The sequence below is a fragment of the Geospiza fortis genome, unplaced genomic scaffold (genome assembly GCF_000277835.1).
Source record: "Geospiza fortis unplaced genomic scaffold, GeoFor_1.0 scaffold213, whole genome shotgun sequence".
In the NCBI taxonomy this organism is placed as follows: domain Eukaryota; kingdom Metazoa; phylum Chordata; class Aves; order Passeriformes; family Thraupidae; genus Geospiza; species Geospiza fortis.
The window spans coordinates 227,044-241,647 of record NW_005054399.1 but is presented as its reverse complement, the minus strand read 5'-3'; the positions used below and the strand labels follow the sequence as shown (position 1 = coordinate 241,647).

The 14,604-nt window shown below is 41.3% G+C and overlaps 1 protein-coding gene across 2 annotated transcripts; it reads left to right on the top strand.

The window, feature by feature from the left end:
- Window positions 1-2,568: 2,568 nt before the first annotated feature.
- Window positions 2,569-13,267, top strand: COPS3 (COP9 signalosome subunit 3). 2 transcript variants are annotated; one of them, XM_031061092.1, is made up of 11 exons: window positions 2,569-2,698; window positions 3,563-3,675; window positions 3,779-3,828; window positions 4,619-4,779; window positions 5,505-5,684; window positions 6,617-6,757; window positions 7,733-7,906; window positions 8,740-8,826; window positions 9,102-9,215; window positions 9,810-9,890; window positions 10,209-13,267. In XM_031061092.1, the coding sequence occupies exons 4-11, from the start codon at window positions 4,729-4,731 to the stop codon at window positions 10,260-10,262; spliced, it is 882 nt and encodes a 293-aa protein (XP_030916952.1). In that variant the 5' UTR covers window positions 2,569-2,698; window positions 3,563-3,675; window positions 3,779-3,828; window positions 4,619-4,728; the 3' UTR covers window positions 10,263-13,267. The 2 variants fall into 2 exon arrangements, with proteins under 2 accessions (XP_030916952.1, XP_005425993.1); XM_005425936.2 differs by having other exon boundaries at window positions 2,573-2,698; window positions 4,687-4,779.
- Window positions 13,268-14,604: the final 1,337 nt, after the last annotated feature.

The window sequence follows — 14,604 nt, the reverse complement described above, 5'->3', positions numbered from 1 at the left end:
CAGTTCGGGGCAGCCCCGGAGGGATCCCGGCGGTGTGACAGGGCACGAGGGACCGGCGGGGCTCTCACGGAGCTCCGTGGGTCTCCCAGGGGTGGTTTCGGTAGCGGAGCCCGCACCGGCGATCCTGCCAAAATCCGAGCCTTTAAAATAGGGGGAGGAGCGAGCATCGCTAGGGCTTTAAATGGGATTGTGCGGCCCAGCCTGTCACCTCCCTAAGGAACGGGAGATTGTGATGAGTGTGGTTTAAAATAAATTTCTGAATTATCCAAGTGTCCGTGCTTTACATTTGCAAAGCAGAGCGTGGCCAGAGAGTCCCGCCCCAGCACGGAACTGTGTGACAGATCTGAGACTGTACCCACGTGTCCACAAAGGGTTTTAATAATCACAGTTGGAATTCCTCCGTTTCACTGCCAAACTCCTAATTTTACTGTGTGTGGGCGCAGCATTTCCTGGTTCTTGAACTTTCCCTCTGTGTTGATGCGCTGTGAAATGTGTTCTGACCGGTCTCTGCCTGGGATGTTTCCTCCCAGAAGCTGGTAAAACACTGATGTTTCCCACCATGGCCCCAGGTTTTATCTCTTGCAGTTCTTGGGTTGAACTCCACCTTTCTCTTACTCTGGTTCCACTTAATAAATACGAAGTATTTCTACTTTAGAGACAATTTATACCTGCAGGGTGTGGCTACAAACCAGATGGAAGATGGATCTTTGTTCTGTAGTTGAGCTGGAGAAGTTTCTATCACAGAGTTTTGGGGATGCAGAAGGCTCAAGGGGAGACTGGTGGGCTTTGTGGAAGTTCTCCCATTAGGGATGAGCCAGGGAGATGCTCTCTGTGGGAAAGTCCCCAGCACAGTAAGGACATGGACTTGTTGGAGCAAGTCCAGATGAGGCCACCAAGATGATTGGAGGGATGGAGCTTTGAGGAAAGGCTTTGAGAATCTGAATTGTTCAGCCTGGAAAAAAGAGGAGGCTCTGGGGTGGCCTAATTGTGACCTTCCAGGATCTGGAGGGAGCTGCAGGAAAGATGAGGAGAGATTATTTATAAGGGACTAGAGGGACAGGAAAGGGGGAATGGTTTCATAGCAACAAGGGAATAGGATTAGATTGGATATTAGGAAAGAATCCTTCCCTGTGAGGTGGGGAGGCCCTGGCACAGAATTCCCAGAGAAGCTGTGGCTGCCCCTGGATCCCTGGAACTGCCCAAGGCCAGGTTGGACAGAGCTTGGAGCAACCTGGGACAGTGGGAGGTGTCCCTGTCCATGGCTGAGGTTTGGGATGAGATGAACTTTGAAGTTCCTTCCAACCCAAACCATTCTGGGATTCTGTGAAAGTAAATCCAGAGCCAGCAGCTGGACCTGAAAGCACTCAGGAGCAAAGTGGATGCTTTCTGACCATCATTTGGCCACCTGGGACGTGACAGAAGGGGACATTTAGTTGGGCCTGGTGCTGGAATTTCTGCTTGGACTGTAAATTGTTCAGTGTATGTGTGGGTAGAGGGATAGATCACAGAATCCCAGAATGGTTTGGGTTGAAGGAACTTCAAAGATCATCTTAAAGGCCATTTCTTTCCAATCCTTGCTATAGACAGGGGCACACTCCACTAGACCACTTTGCTCAGAGTCTGTTTGGGGTTTGTTTTGTTTTGTTTTGTAGAAGGGGTGGATTTCTGGAACAAGGAGGACACCAGAATTAGAGTTTTGCAGTGCCTGAGCACTGTGACCAAAGCACAGAGAGATTTACAAGCCCCATTCCTTCCCATGCTTATGCCTTTCTTTAATTCCATATGGAGGAGAATGGTTTTGGAGGCGATTTTCTGGGCTCTGGTCCCCCATTTGGAATTTTTGATCCCTCTGGCAATCCAAAACTAACATTTCATTGCTAGAATTTCCCTGTTTTTCCTCTCTGAAAGGAAAAGGCCAGAGAGCTGAGGATAGTGTAAATCTCTCTGAATGGAGGCACTATTCCTCATTTTATGGAGACTTTTGTTAAGGGTGAGAGAACCTCTGTTTTTTCTCTCTAATCTGCAAGGATTGAACATTGAAACAATGCTCTGCTTGAAACAATACTCTGCTTCAGAAGGACATAGTTTTAATTCATTCAGTTAATTGGCAGGGAGGAAGAGTTTGAAAGCAGTTCATGGGAATGGATCTGCTTTCTTTATAAATGTTTTGGGGTTTGCCATACCTTCCTCATTCACAGTAGTCACTTTTCATATAGAATAACATTGTAGTTTTAATTTTACAAAGTAAATTTAAGGACAGGTTTTTAAATACTTTTGTGGTAGGTGCTTAATTGTAACTTTAATGTCTACTTCAAAAAAATGCTTATGAGCAGACCTGAAAGTTGGGTAGTGCTTGAGGACCAGCAAGCAGCAAGCTCTGGTATTTGTTTTATTAAAAAAAAAAACATGGTGGGTAGAAAATGAATGCCTGTTTTATTAAAGAAAATTAAAACTTGGGGTGATATTATTATTTCCTGCTGTTACATGAGGAAGCAGATTATAAAGAGGTGTGGGAATGGCTGAATGTTCTCTAATTAGGCTTTGACAACAATGCTTTTTATTTTTCAGGGCAAATGACCCAGCTTTGTGAACTGATCAATAAAAGTGGAGAGCTGCTAGCAAAAAATCTTTCCCATCTGGATACAGTGCTCGGTGCCCTGGATGTACAGGAACACTCACTAGGTGTTCTTGCTGTCTTGTAAGTGTTGCTTGCTTTGGATTAAATACTAACACTTAATGCAATGAGCTGAACTGTCAGACAAGCAAAGCTTTTTGTTCTGACACTGGCACAAGTTTCTGGAGAAGCTGTGGCTGCCCCATCCCTGGGAGTGTCCAAGGCCAGCTTGGACAGGGCTTGGAGCACCCTGGGATTGTGTCTCTGCCCAGGGCAGGGATTGGAACTGGATGGGCTTTGAGGTCACTTCCAACCCAAACCATTCTGGTATTCCATGACAAGTGTTTTTCTATATGTGTTCAGCAAAAATATATGGAATGAGCTTTTCAAACTTTATTTTCAGGGCATATTTTCACTGAACTGTAAGCATGGAGCAAGATGTTTTATTCCAGTAAAAACCAGGCTTTTATCATGGGTCTTGGGTTTGTCTTTAGACAGCACTGAGGCTCTTGCTGCTGTCTGGAGTTTAAGATAAAATTGAGTTGCCTTGGGGGTGCTGAACTAAGGTAAAGATATTTAGTCTTGAAGTTCAAACTGGCTGTATCTGACTTTAGGTGAACTATCTGCAGGTTTCACTGCTATTTTAAAATTCTCTTTTAAGGGAAAGATCAGGATTCTAGCACTTGTTCTACTACTCTTTCAAAACAAAATCCTGATAATACTGAAAATTATCTTTGCCATCATAGTTTGTACTAAATTGAGAATTATGTTGTGCATAAAAAGGTGTTTTCAGATGTTACTGTGCAGCTACTGGGGAAATCCTGTCATGTCTCACAAGCACTTTGGATTTGTTTTCAAGCACCTACATGCAGAGACTTAGCAATGAAAACGAATCTTTTTATGAACCTCCAAGCAATAAATGATAAACCTTTTGTTTCTTTGTTTCAGGTTTGTGAAGTTTTCTATGCCCAGCATCCCTGACTTCGAAACGTTATTCTCACAGGTGCAGCTTTTTATCAGCACTTGCAATGGAGAACACATTAGATATGCAACAGACACTTGTAAGTTAAGCCTAATTTCAGACTTGATATGTTTTTGGATAGTTTGGTAATACTGATTTTTTACTCAGGTGGTTTTTTTTGTTTGTTTTTTTACTGTGTTTAGTTGCTGGCCTGTGCCACCAGTTAACAAATGCCCTTGTGGAGAGAAAACAGGTGAGTAAGTATCATCTAGTACAAATAAGTTACTCCATACCCAAGGCTTCAAGGGGGTGTCACCAGCCTCTTACTCCATAAAGATTTGCCACTAACTTCACATCAAGTATTTCTGTGCAGCTCTTTAGTTATTAAGTTTACTGAGAGGTAATAAACCAAACTCAAAATTCTAAGATTTCTCTAAGGGAAACCTAAGGAAGATAATTTTTGGAGGAGAAAAGTCACCTAAAAACATGTTCTCCCACACAAAATAGGAGATCTGTAGTACCAAGAATGTTCTTCAGGCAATGCATGGGTAGAGGAGAGAGCTGCAAGGGTTATTAGCACTGGTGAGTCAGTGATTTTAGCTTCAGTGTTATTCTCACTGGTGTTACATAATGTTCTTAATGAAATACCTTAAAATATGCAGGAAACTTGATTAAGAAATACTTGACCAATGGTTTTGTTGCTAAAATCCTGACTTTTCCAGGCCACTTTGGTGAAGTCTAGCCTGAGACAGACCAAATCCGATCTCTGCTTCTAAGTGGAGTGAAGTGAGAGCCTTGTCTTTAGTATTTGTTGGGAGTTTGGATGGAGTCATGGAATCAAGGAAGGTTTTTTATTGATACAGATTACTGTTTTCCTGGTGAGATTGGCTTTGTGGAGCAGAACTGAGGACTTGATCAGGAGAAATTATATAGCCAAGGTTAATTTTATTTTCCAAGAGACTGCAATATCCTACAAAAAGGGAACCTCAAGTTAACTATTACTTAATGGAACCTGTCAATTAGTGTTATTTTTCATTTGTAAGTGTCAACATAAGATCCAATGTGCTGCCATCTATGAGAAATTATCTGAAAGAGATGTAATTTCTGACAGCCCCTGCGAGGAATTAGCATTCTCAGACAAGCCATAGACAAGATGCAGATGAACACAAACCAGCTGACCTCAATACATGCAGATCTCTGCCAGGTAAGGGCATCAGAAGGGCTTTTTGTGTGCATAAAAGCTTATAAAATACCTATAAAACTTCAAGGAAATGCATGTTGACATATTGTAGTGTAAGAATGGATTTTCAACTGAATTTTTGTTTGGTTTGTTTTTTTACCAGGATTAAATAATATGATATACTGAAACAAAATCCAAATCTGATATACAGATTATTACTAATTTTAAATGTTCAGTGCATGTCCTCAGATCTTTGATTTTCTGATGACTTTAGAAAGTCCTTTGGCATCCCTTCTCTGTGGGCTGAAAGTCACACTGAACTTATCTTGGGTGGTATCAGTGTAATATCCAGCTACTGTCTGCTCAAGTATGACAAAAGTCATGTTTGTCTTGGTGTCTTTGGTCTGGATTTGTATTTCTGTCTCATTCTTGCCTCCTGGGATTTAGGGTTGGACAGGAACGTTCAGAGCAATATTTAGTGCTGCCAGCACAGTAGTCTGGCAGTCCTGGAGTTTCAAACAGCTTTGTCAGAGTTTAATTTCTTTAGGAGTCAGATAATTTCATAACAGTTCGTAATCTGTGTTAAAGATTTTCAACTAGTGTTACTTTACTACTGACATGCTCTGTTTTTCAACTCATGGGAGAGTGATATTTATGCAGTAGTACTAATTAATTTTGTTTCAATTCCTTCTCATGGAAACTTGAATGGAAATGGCTAATTTATGAAAACTTGATTTATTTTCTTGTAGCTCTGTTTGTTAGCAAAATGCTTTAAACCTGCCCTCCCGTATCTAGATGTGGACATGATGGATATTTGTAAAGAGAATGGGGCATATGATGCGAAGCACTTTTTATGTTACTACTACTATGGTGGGATGATATACACTGGGCTAAAGAACTTTGAAAGAGCACTCTACTTTTATGAACAGGTAACTTGAAATGAAACCATAAGTCTGAAGTGTGATGTCTGGAAAGGCAAAAGTAGATGGGTAACAGTGCTGAGAAAACACAGCAGCTTTGAACTGACACAAGCAGACTGTCCTTGGAGGTGTTTTCCTTTAAGAAAGTCTCTCACAGCTTTATTGCACCATAAAGCTGTGCAGCTCAAAGAGTGATGTTAAATTTATCTCACTATAAATATTTTTCAGCTGCCTGCTTGAAAGTGCAGCACAGAAACAGGTCATGGGCTGACACACAGTTGTGTGTCCTTAAAAAATAGTCCAGTGGTTTTGCTAAGGCCTTTGCTACTCCTATGAGAGGAGTTATACTTCTTCTATGCTGTTATAATATTTTTGGTTTTCCTTTATCTGGGAAGGAAACAAAAATAGTAAAATTGGGAAAATCTTGGGTATGAGAGAAATGCTGTGAAATGTGCAAAACAAATTGGTGCAGCATTTAATGAGGGTCAGCTCTTGAGTAGTTCCAGTATCATAGTGAACTAAAATCCCTTTTCCCTATTCTGCAGACCTCTGATAATGTAACAGCTTTATAAAACCTCTTGGAGGGTCTGTGTAAATCCAGGTTCACAAGTAGCTGCAGGTGATTTCTGGTACAAATATATCTTTAGATATATTCCAAGGAAGGAAGTTTTGATTCTATCTGAGCAGGTCTATTTTAAGACAGGCACCACTGGAATGTGATATGTTTTGAGTAGCTTGTATAAAATTTCCTTTCTTTTGCATATGTCTGGATAATTAATTTTGACAGAAGTTAAAGCTTCAGAGCTCAAAGAAAAATTTCATATGTCACTGTATCTTTTCTACGTGCAGCTTGAAATTGAGTTTTTTGTTCATGCAGTAACTACCAGGATCTACCAGTAAGCAGACTAAATTTCTGTTCCATTTCTTTCTCTCTTGCTTAGGCAATAACTACTCCAGCCATGGCAGTCAGTCATATTATGTTGGAATCATATAAAAAGTATATCCTAGTTTCTTTGATACTACTTGGTAAAGTTCAGCAGTTACCAAAATACACTTCCCAGATAGTTGGTAGATTCATTAAGGTAAGTATTGCAAATGCATCTAAATAATAGATCAACAAATCTGAATTTGTAAATGTGTAACAGTGGAAGGTGTCCCTGTCCATGGCAGGGGTTTGGAGTGAGATGAACTTGAAGGTTCCTATGATGTCAGTGGTACAGATTTTTAAAATCTGGGATAACTTCAGTGTTGAATAGTACTAATCAATATTCCTTTCACTGATACACTGAACATTTCTTTATAGCTTTTTATGTTAAAATTTAAAAAATACTCAGATTTCAATTGGCTTTCAAGCTGCAGTGTCATTATGAAAAGATTTGGCCTGTAACTTCATCTGATTGAAGCACAAAATACTAAACAGTTTATTCCCAAACCAGCTTTTTAAAGAATAAAAGCTTCTGAAAAAACTGTGAGTTTGGCATTTGTAAGCATTCAGATTAGGGGGTGTAGGGTGGGAGACAAAACTGCTGCTGAGAGAGTTCTGATCCTAAGTAAGCCACTTGTAAACAGTTTGTTGATTTGTAACCAAGATTCTAGAGAGTCACAAAATTCCTCTAACTTCAGAGACTAATAAAAAAGCTAAAAACATGTTAAGGTATGAAACATGGTTTCACCCTCTGAGTCTCTGCTGTCGATGCTGTGACCAGTGTGGTCAGGGATGGATGTCTTAGAGGACAGAACTGGCAATACTTACCTCAAACTCAGCTGGTCAGTTGAGAGAGTTTTTTCACACTGCTGTAAGTAAAACTGTCACACAGAGGTCCTGGAATGATGCTTATTAAATGCTACACAGCAGTAATACAGATTTTAGTGTATGAGGGTCTGTCATTGCCATAAAGCCATGTATGGGCACCCTGTCTTTTTTATGAGAAATGCCCAAGCTACTTCAATTTACTTCAATGCCTGCATGGCTTCTAATGTTGGAGCACTGAATAGGTTTTGTGAGGCTGGGTGAACACTGTGTTCTTCAAGAAGAGTTCTCATTTTTCTAATTGCAGCCTCTTAGCAATGCTTACCATGAATTAGCACAAGTTTATTCAACCAATAAACCCTCGGAGCTTCGAAATCTGGTGAACAAACACAGTGAAACTTTCACAAGAGATAACAATATGGGGCTGGTTAAGCAATGCTTGTCATCTCTCTACAAAAAGAATATTCAGAGGCTAACCAAGGTAAGAGAAACTTGTGAGCAGTTTTCTTCTGAGAGTGTATTTCTGAAATATATTCAATTTAGAGCCAAATGATAACATAGTAATGTGGCAGAGAAATTACTTAAACTGAGATTTGTGTTTGAAACAAAGGAGACTAGAATGCCCTGTATAGGAAAACAAATCAGTTGGCTGCTTATGCATTATTTAAAAGGTGATTCAATCTGTCTGTCAGAGGGGTTTGCCTGTGAGGTTTTTGTAGATAATCAAAAAAGTGAGCACTACAACCCAGTGACCTTCATCCCTATTCAAAAAATAGGAGAACTGAACTTTACAGGCCACTTCATTAGAAAGGAGTGAGTGAATAGGACAGATTTTGGAAATGTCTGAAATAAAAGGAAAAACAGAAGTACTGAAGTGATTTGCTCCTTCAGCTGAGAGATCAGATTAATCCTGAAAGGTGATTGGGGAAAGCAGGTTTTTTTGCAAGCTCAAATTATATTTGTTGCAGTAGAAAAAAATATCATAAGGAGCTTTATATATGTATCTCTTGAAGGAAATTCAATGGGTGGAGAGTCAATTTTTTGTAAAAAGGTGAGAGAAAGAGGTTGGACATGGTCAGGACTGTCTGGTGTAGAATGAAATTGCAGGAATCAGTAATGACTCCATACGTGCTCAGTGTAACAAATTAATGTCTGGAGAAAGAACTGACTCACTCTCATGAGCCCTTCTATAATTGTATGTTCCACTTGTTCCTTCCCATCAGATTTCCACAGCCAGCTTACATAGGCCATGAAGCATCTACAAGAAAATCCTTAACATCCAGTTTTAACACTTTAAAACTTTCTAAATTTCAGACGTTTTTAACATTGTCATTACAAGACATGGCAAGTCGAGTGCAGCTGTCGGGGCCCCAAGAAGCAGAAAAATACGTCCTCCACATGGTAAGACCTGTGACTTGGGTGAGCTATCCCAAAATGAGTGTTTGGGTTGGCAGTACACATCCTGAGCAGCGTGGAGGAAATGCTGGCAGTCTGCTGTGGTGTGGAGACTGTTCTCAAAAAATCTAAAAAGCTGTTCTCCATGTAAGATAAGGCATGAATCGTGGTTTTGGGAAGCTGTGGGAAATAAAAGCAACCAAGTTAAAGACAATTCCACAAAGAGTTACCTGAAATTCTGTTCTTGGTGATAACTTCTATTAAACCCTCTGTCATTTCAGATAGAAGATGGTGAAATCTTTGCAAGTATTAATCAGAAAGATGGTATGGTCTGTTTCCATGATAATCCTGAAAAATATAACAATCCAGCTATGCTTCATAACATTGATCAGGAGGTAAATCTTTTACTGCTTTTGGAATTCTTACCAAAGAACCTTAGTATGTAATCAGAGAGCTGCTGGCAGAAGCCAGTGTAGTAACTTAGATATAGAGATATATATAGATATAGAGAGTGAGGACTGTAAATCACTGGTTGACTATTTCACAGAATTTTCCTGGGTTTTAGATTAATACTCTCTGTCAGTGTGTTGTCTGTTGTGTCCTGCACAGCTTGAGCTGTTTCAGGGGACCGATTGATTGCTGTTGGTAATGGGGAGATCCTTGAATGGATTAGAAAGATTTTTTTTTAGAGTTTTAAACTTGAAGGATCACTTCCATTGGCTCTCAATAACCTGCCTGTAGTTAAGGTGGTTGAGCCTTGGGGGACTGTCTGTCAATGGCCTTAAAAAGGGCTGTTAGGAGGACATGGATCAAATGAAGGGAATAAAAAATGGTCTGACACTTTTGTTTGGGAGGTGAGGGGTGAGAACATTTTGATGTGGAACTTCAGTGGTGGCAAAAGTTATTAGTTCTACGTGGCACAGCCATGAAATTTGTTGAAGATCAGGTACGAGCTGGACGAAGTAATCAATTTCATACATATTTTTAAGATGCTGAAATGTATAGAGCTTGATGAACGACTGAAAGCCATGGATCAAGAGATCACTGTGAACCCTCAGTTTGTGCAGAAGGTAATGGATTTAATGTCTTGTAAGAGTATGTGAGAGATTCATTCAGTGCAATGAGTCTGTTGTACTGAATGTCAGTATTTACAGTGTTGTCATTACACATTATTAATAATATGTGCATAAACGTCATGACACATCGTAAAGATAATTTATTAATTTTGAAGGTGCTTTTCCCTAATTAATCCTGCAGTGATTTCAACCAGAAAATTAAGTGCATGTTATTTCATAGGCACTTTATTTTCCTGCTTGTTCACTTCAAAGAACTGTCATTGTCAAGCCTGCAGACCTGTTTCTGAACAGAACTAACTCTCTCCCTTTCAGAGTATGGGCTCTCAAGAAGATGACTCAGGGACCAAACCATCCAGTTATTCTTGAAATTAATGTTGCTCACCACTCCGCTTTCAAGTAAAAGCTTATGAAAGAATCACGCCTGGAGCAGGGCATTGAGGAGTTCCACAAAGAGAGCAGAGAGAACTGAGCTTTGCTTTTTCACCTGGACATTAAGAAAATAAAAGAACACCCTCTCAGTACTGTATAATATCAGAAATATTCTCTGCAAAGAAAAAGGAAATCTCAAAAGAAACTTGAAAGTCTGTTGTGGATTTATTTATCTTCAGATTAACATTGTTAATGCATTAAATAATCTACCTTTTGTTTTAAAGGGTTTGAATGTTGCCGTGTTTCTGTAGCAGTCCTTCTCTTCTGCAAAAGAAAGTGTTATTCAGGGAAGAATACAAACTAGTGTTGGTTCACTTACAAGATAATTTTTGGTTCATTATTCTGTATTTAAAGTTGGCTCAAAGTGCAGATTTATCATATGTGTGGTGGGGGCAGAGGGGTGGAGTTCAAGCAAATCATAATGTAGGGAATTTGCATATGCCCAATGTAGCTGGTGCTGTCTGTTAAATGAGGAAATAAGAACTGTTCTTCCCAAAAGGATGAGGATATCAACATGTCCTTGTAAGGAAGTTTGCTGCACAGTAGGAATCATATATGGAAACATACATGACAGCTGTTTATGATTTTAAGTTTCTGTTGCAAAATATCTGCTAATATTATTTGCTCTTAGATGAAACTTACTAGACCTAAACAAAAGGATATTTGGAAAACGTTGGTGTTCTGGAGGATTCTAGATAGGAAGTTGTTTACACTGAAAGAAATGTTTGTTCCTGTGCAACTGGCATGAAGGTATTCAACAGGCTGATAGTTTCTTTGCTGGAAACCAGTATTTCTGCATGGAACATAAATAGAATTCTATACAGCTCTCAAAATGCAGGATTTTATTCAGATATAATGTGTTGGAATGGTACCTGGTTTTTAATTTACTATTTTAAACTTTGTTATTGGATTCTTTAAAGTGCTTCACCCCTTAAATCAACGGGCTGTTTAATTTTCTGTCGTTCTTGTGTATCTGAAGATTCTCACTGTTCAAACACCTTCCTGTCAGGCAGAAATAAACCTGTCACCAAGTCAGAAAACGAGAAGCTCAGCAGCCACTGCTTCCTACTGAACCACCTGACCAGGAGCTGCTTGCTCCTGCTACCCTGCCAGCTTTTTTCCAGGTGGGAGCTGAGCATTCCTGGCTCTTGCTGTGTGAAGTTTTTATGTATTCAGGTCACCTGTGGTTGAAAATAATCCATTTGTGCTTCCAGTGCTGATACAGAAGTGTTGGGATTTTCACTTAAAACCGGTGTCACAAATCTAGCAGAGCCTCTGTGGCAGCAGGGTGCTGCTTTCTGGTGAAGAGGTGTCCCAGGTTGTGGTTGGTGGTGAAGGATGTTTTTTTAAAAGTATAAAATAGCAGTTTAGTATGGAACACAGTGGAGGTCCACAGTGTGAGCAGCTCATCACTTCCTGCCTGAGAGAATTCCATTGGGACAACTTTTATATCTAATCTTTAGGCAAAATCTTGGGGTTTTTCATAACTCACAAGTCTTGTGAGTTAACTAGAAGAGATGTATGATTTTGAAGGTTTTTATCCTAATTAATCCTGCAGTGATTTTAATGCTGAACATTCACCATTTTCCCCTCTGGTCCCATGGAAGTGTTAATGAGTGAGTAGTGATGCTGTGGCTCGAGCCCAAAATAGGGTGTTTGTCACAACCACATGTGGCACTCACAGAAGGGACTGCAAACACTGACCCCAAACCCCACCCATCCAGAAATGTGCCTGGCTCAACTCTCCTTGCCAGGGGAGAATGTATTCAGGATGCTGTCATGGAGTCAGAAAAAATGTCCATTTTTACTCTACTAATTCCTATTAGTGACCATGGATTTACCTGCTGAGAGCTGCAGGATGGTTTTCCAGCTGTGGAATTAGAAGCAAACTAATCTGTACAGCTGGTGAATAGCTCTAAATTTTTCTCTTCTTTTATCTTGCCCAAAGTAGATAAAACAAATCCATGCTCACATCAAAAGGATGGCAAAAATAGCTGTGTAACAGTTAAAAGTGATATATTCTATTACATATCTGATTTTTAAGAGGGCAAATGCTTTTAGAGAACTGCTGAGGTTCCTTTTCTGGCATGGATAGTTGTGCTGTTATTGTCTGAATTCTGTTAGAAATTCAAAGTCAGGTCCCACCTGTAGAATCAGTAGATAAAGCATTCACCAAAAGTGCTCCAGGGAAGGGCTTTCAAGTCCTACTTTGATAAACACACATGGCCTGGCATCTGCATGTCTTGAGATAGCACTGAAATTAAGTCAGATTTTTAATGAAGCAGCTCCTTCCAAGTCTTGGAACTAATTGCCTGGGCTGTGGTCAGCTGAGAGGCTTCGAGAACACTTGGGCTTTCTGGTTTTAATTTGCATTTACTGCAGGGAAGGACTTTTGCTGAAATCTAGGAACACTGCGTGCTGTGCTGCTCCCAGCTTGGGCTCTCAGAGGTCCTGGGGCTGTTCCTTCCCAAACTGCATGGTCACAAGATGTGTCCAGGGAATATTGAGTGCATGCTTTGATACCTGACTCTGATTTTGATGCATTTTAATTAGCAAAGACACAAAATGCACTTCTGAAGGCAGTGTTGGATGTGCAGGTGCAGTTCCTAGCCACAGGAGGGGTCTCTAGGCCAGTCATGGTGAGTTTGAAATGTTTCTAACAAGGAATGGTTGGAAGCTGTTCGTGTCCAACCCCACTGCTGGTTTTGTGCCACTGAGGAGCCCCAGTGTGTGACCTCTGCTGAGCCATCACTCCATGGTGTAACTCCAGCTGCCTCCTCCTCCTCCTCAGCTCCCCTGAGTGTCCCACAGCCACAGCCACAGCCCCGTGTTTGTGTTGTCACAGGCCATCTGTATAACCTGGGAAATGTTCTCCCTGTGGAGAGCTTAGTCCTGAGAACTTGTTTAAATGTACTATTGAAAAATAAAGATAACAAACCAGTCCTTCTTAGTTTGTCTTAAATGAGAGTGTAGGTCTTTTGTATTTGGGGTTTCCTTAGTTTTTGGGGGGAATCTCTTTGTTCTGTTTGTTTTTCAGGAGGTGATTCTGGCTGACTGGGGAGGCTGCTGGTTGCCTGCTGTGTGTGCCCTCTGCTCCAGAGGTGTTCAAGGCCTGCTGGTGGCTTCTCAGAGCTCTGCTGAGCAACTTCAAGTAGAAATAATCTTTCTTTAGTGTCTTTCTTGAGAAGAGCTGCTGCAGGTCCTTGTCTGAGCTGGGCTTTGGGATTTTGGATGGAACATTTTACTCTGAGCAACCTGGACTGGTGAAGATGTCCCTGCCCACAGCAGGGCTTGGAATGGGATGGTCCAGAAGGTCCTTCCAACCCAAACCATTCTGGGATTCGTGTCTGAGCTCGGTGTTTCTGTAAGAATCCATCTTGCTGACCATCTGCCTATGGTTTTAATCAGACATAATTATTGTCCGTGTGTGGCTGTGCTTGGATCCAGAGGTGTCTTGTAGTGGTATCAGCAATAGCTGCTCTTTCTTGGGATTAAAGTACAAGTTTTACTCAGTTGAATAATCAATGCTGTTATCTACTTTAAAATTTACTACTTTTGTTCAGATCCAGGTATTTAAAGCTTTTTAAGGGGCATCTCCAAGGGGCAGGGAGGAATCTGGTACTTTATTATTTGAAGCCTAACAGTTCACATGGAATTTGGTTTAGCTTTCCGTCATAGATTCTTAGAGGTAAGTAATCCTTTAACACTTAAACTTGATACCCTGAATGATATCCTGAAGAGAAACAGGAGTCGTTTAATGGAAATGAAGAGCCTGAACAGGTTTAACTTGGGCGTTTGCTCCCCTGCCCTTCCCGGGCTGTACCTGTGCAAACACTAACACAGAGCCGCTTTACAAATCGCGAAACGACGATATTTCAAACCCTTCATCTGCCATAATCTTACATTCTAAGCACTTTTAAGGAATTAACACAGAGTGCGTGCTGAGTCTCCAATGGAGAAGTCTCGCCGAGGCTGCGGAGAACACGGCACCGCCCTGAGGCCAGGGAAAGTCCTGGGAAGGGGCTCTGCGGCAGCTGATGGCGAAGTTCGTTAACGCGGCACACTCCAAACCCGTTTCGGTCCCGGTGCCGGTGCCGGTCCCGGTCCCGACCCGATGCCGCTCCCCGTCCCAGCCCCGGCTCCTTCGGGGGTTCCGCCCGCGGCCACCCCGGGTCCCCTCCCAGAGCCAGCGGATCACGTGACACACAGCGCGGTCTATACCACTCTGCGGGGGAGCGCGGCCCGCTCCCGGTGTGGCACCCGCAGCTCGCTGGCTGCC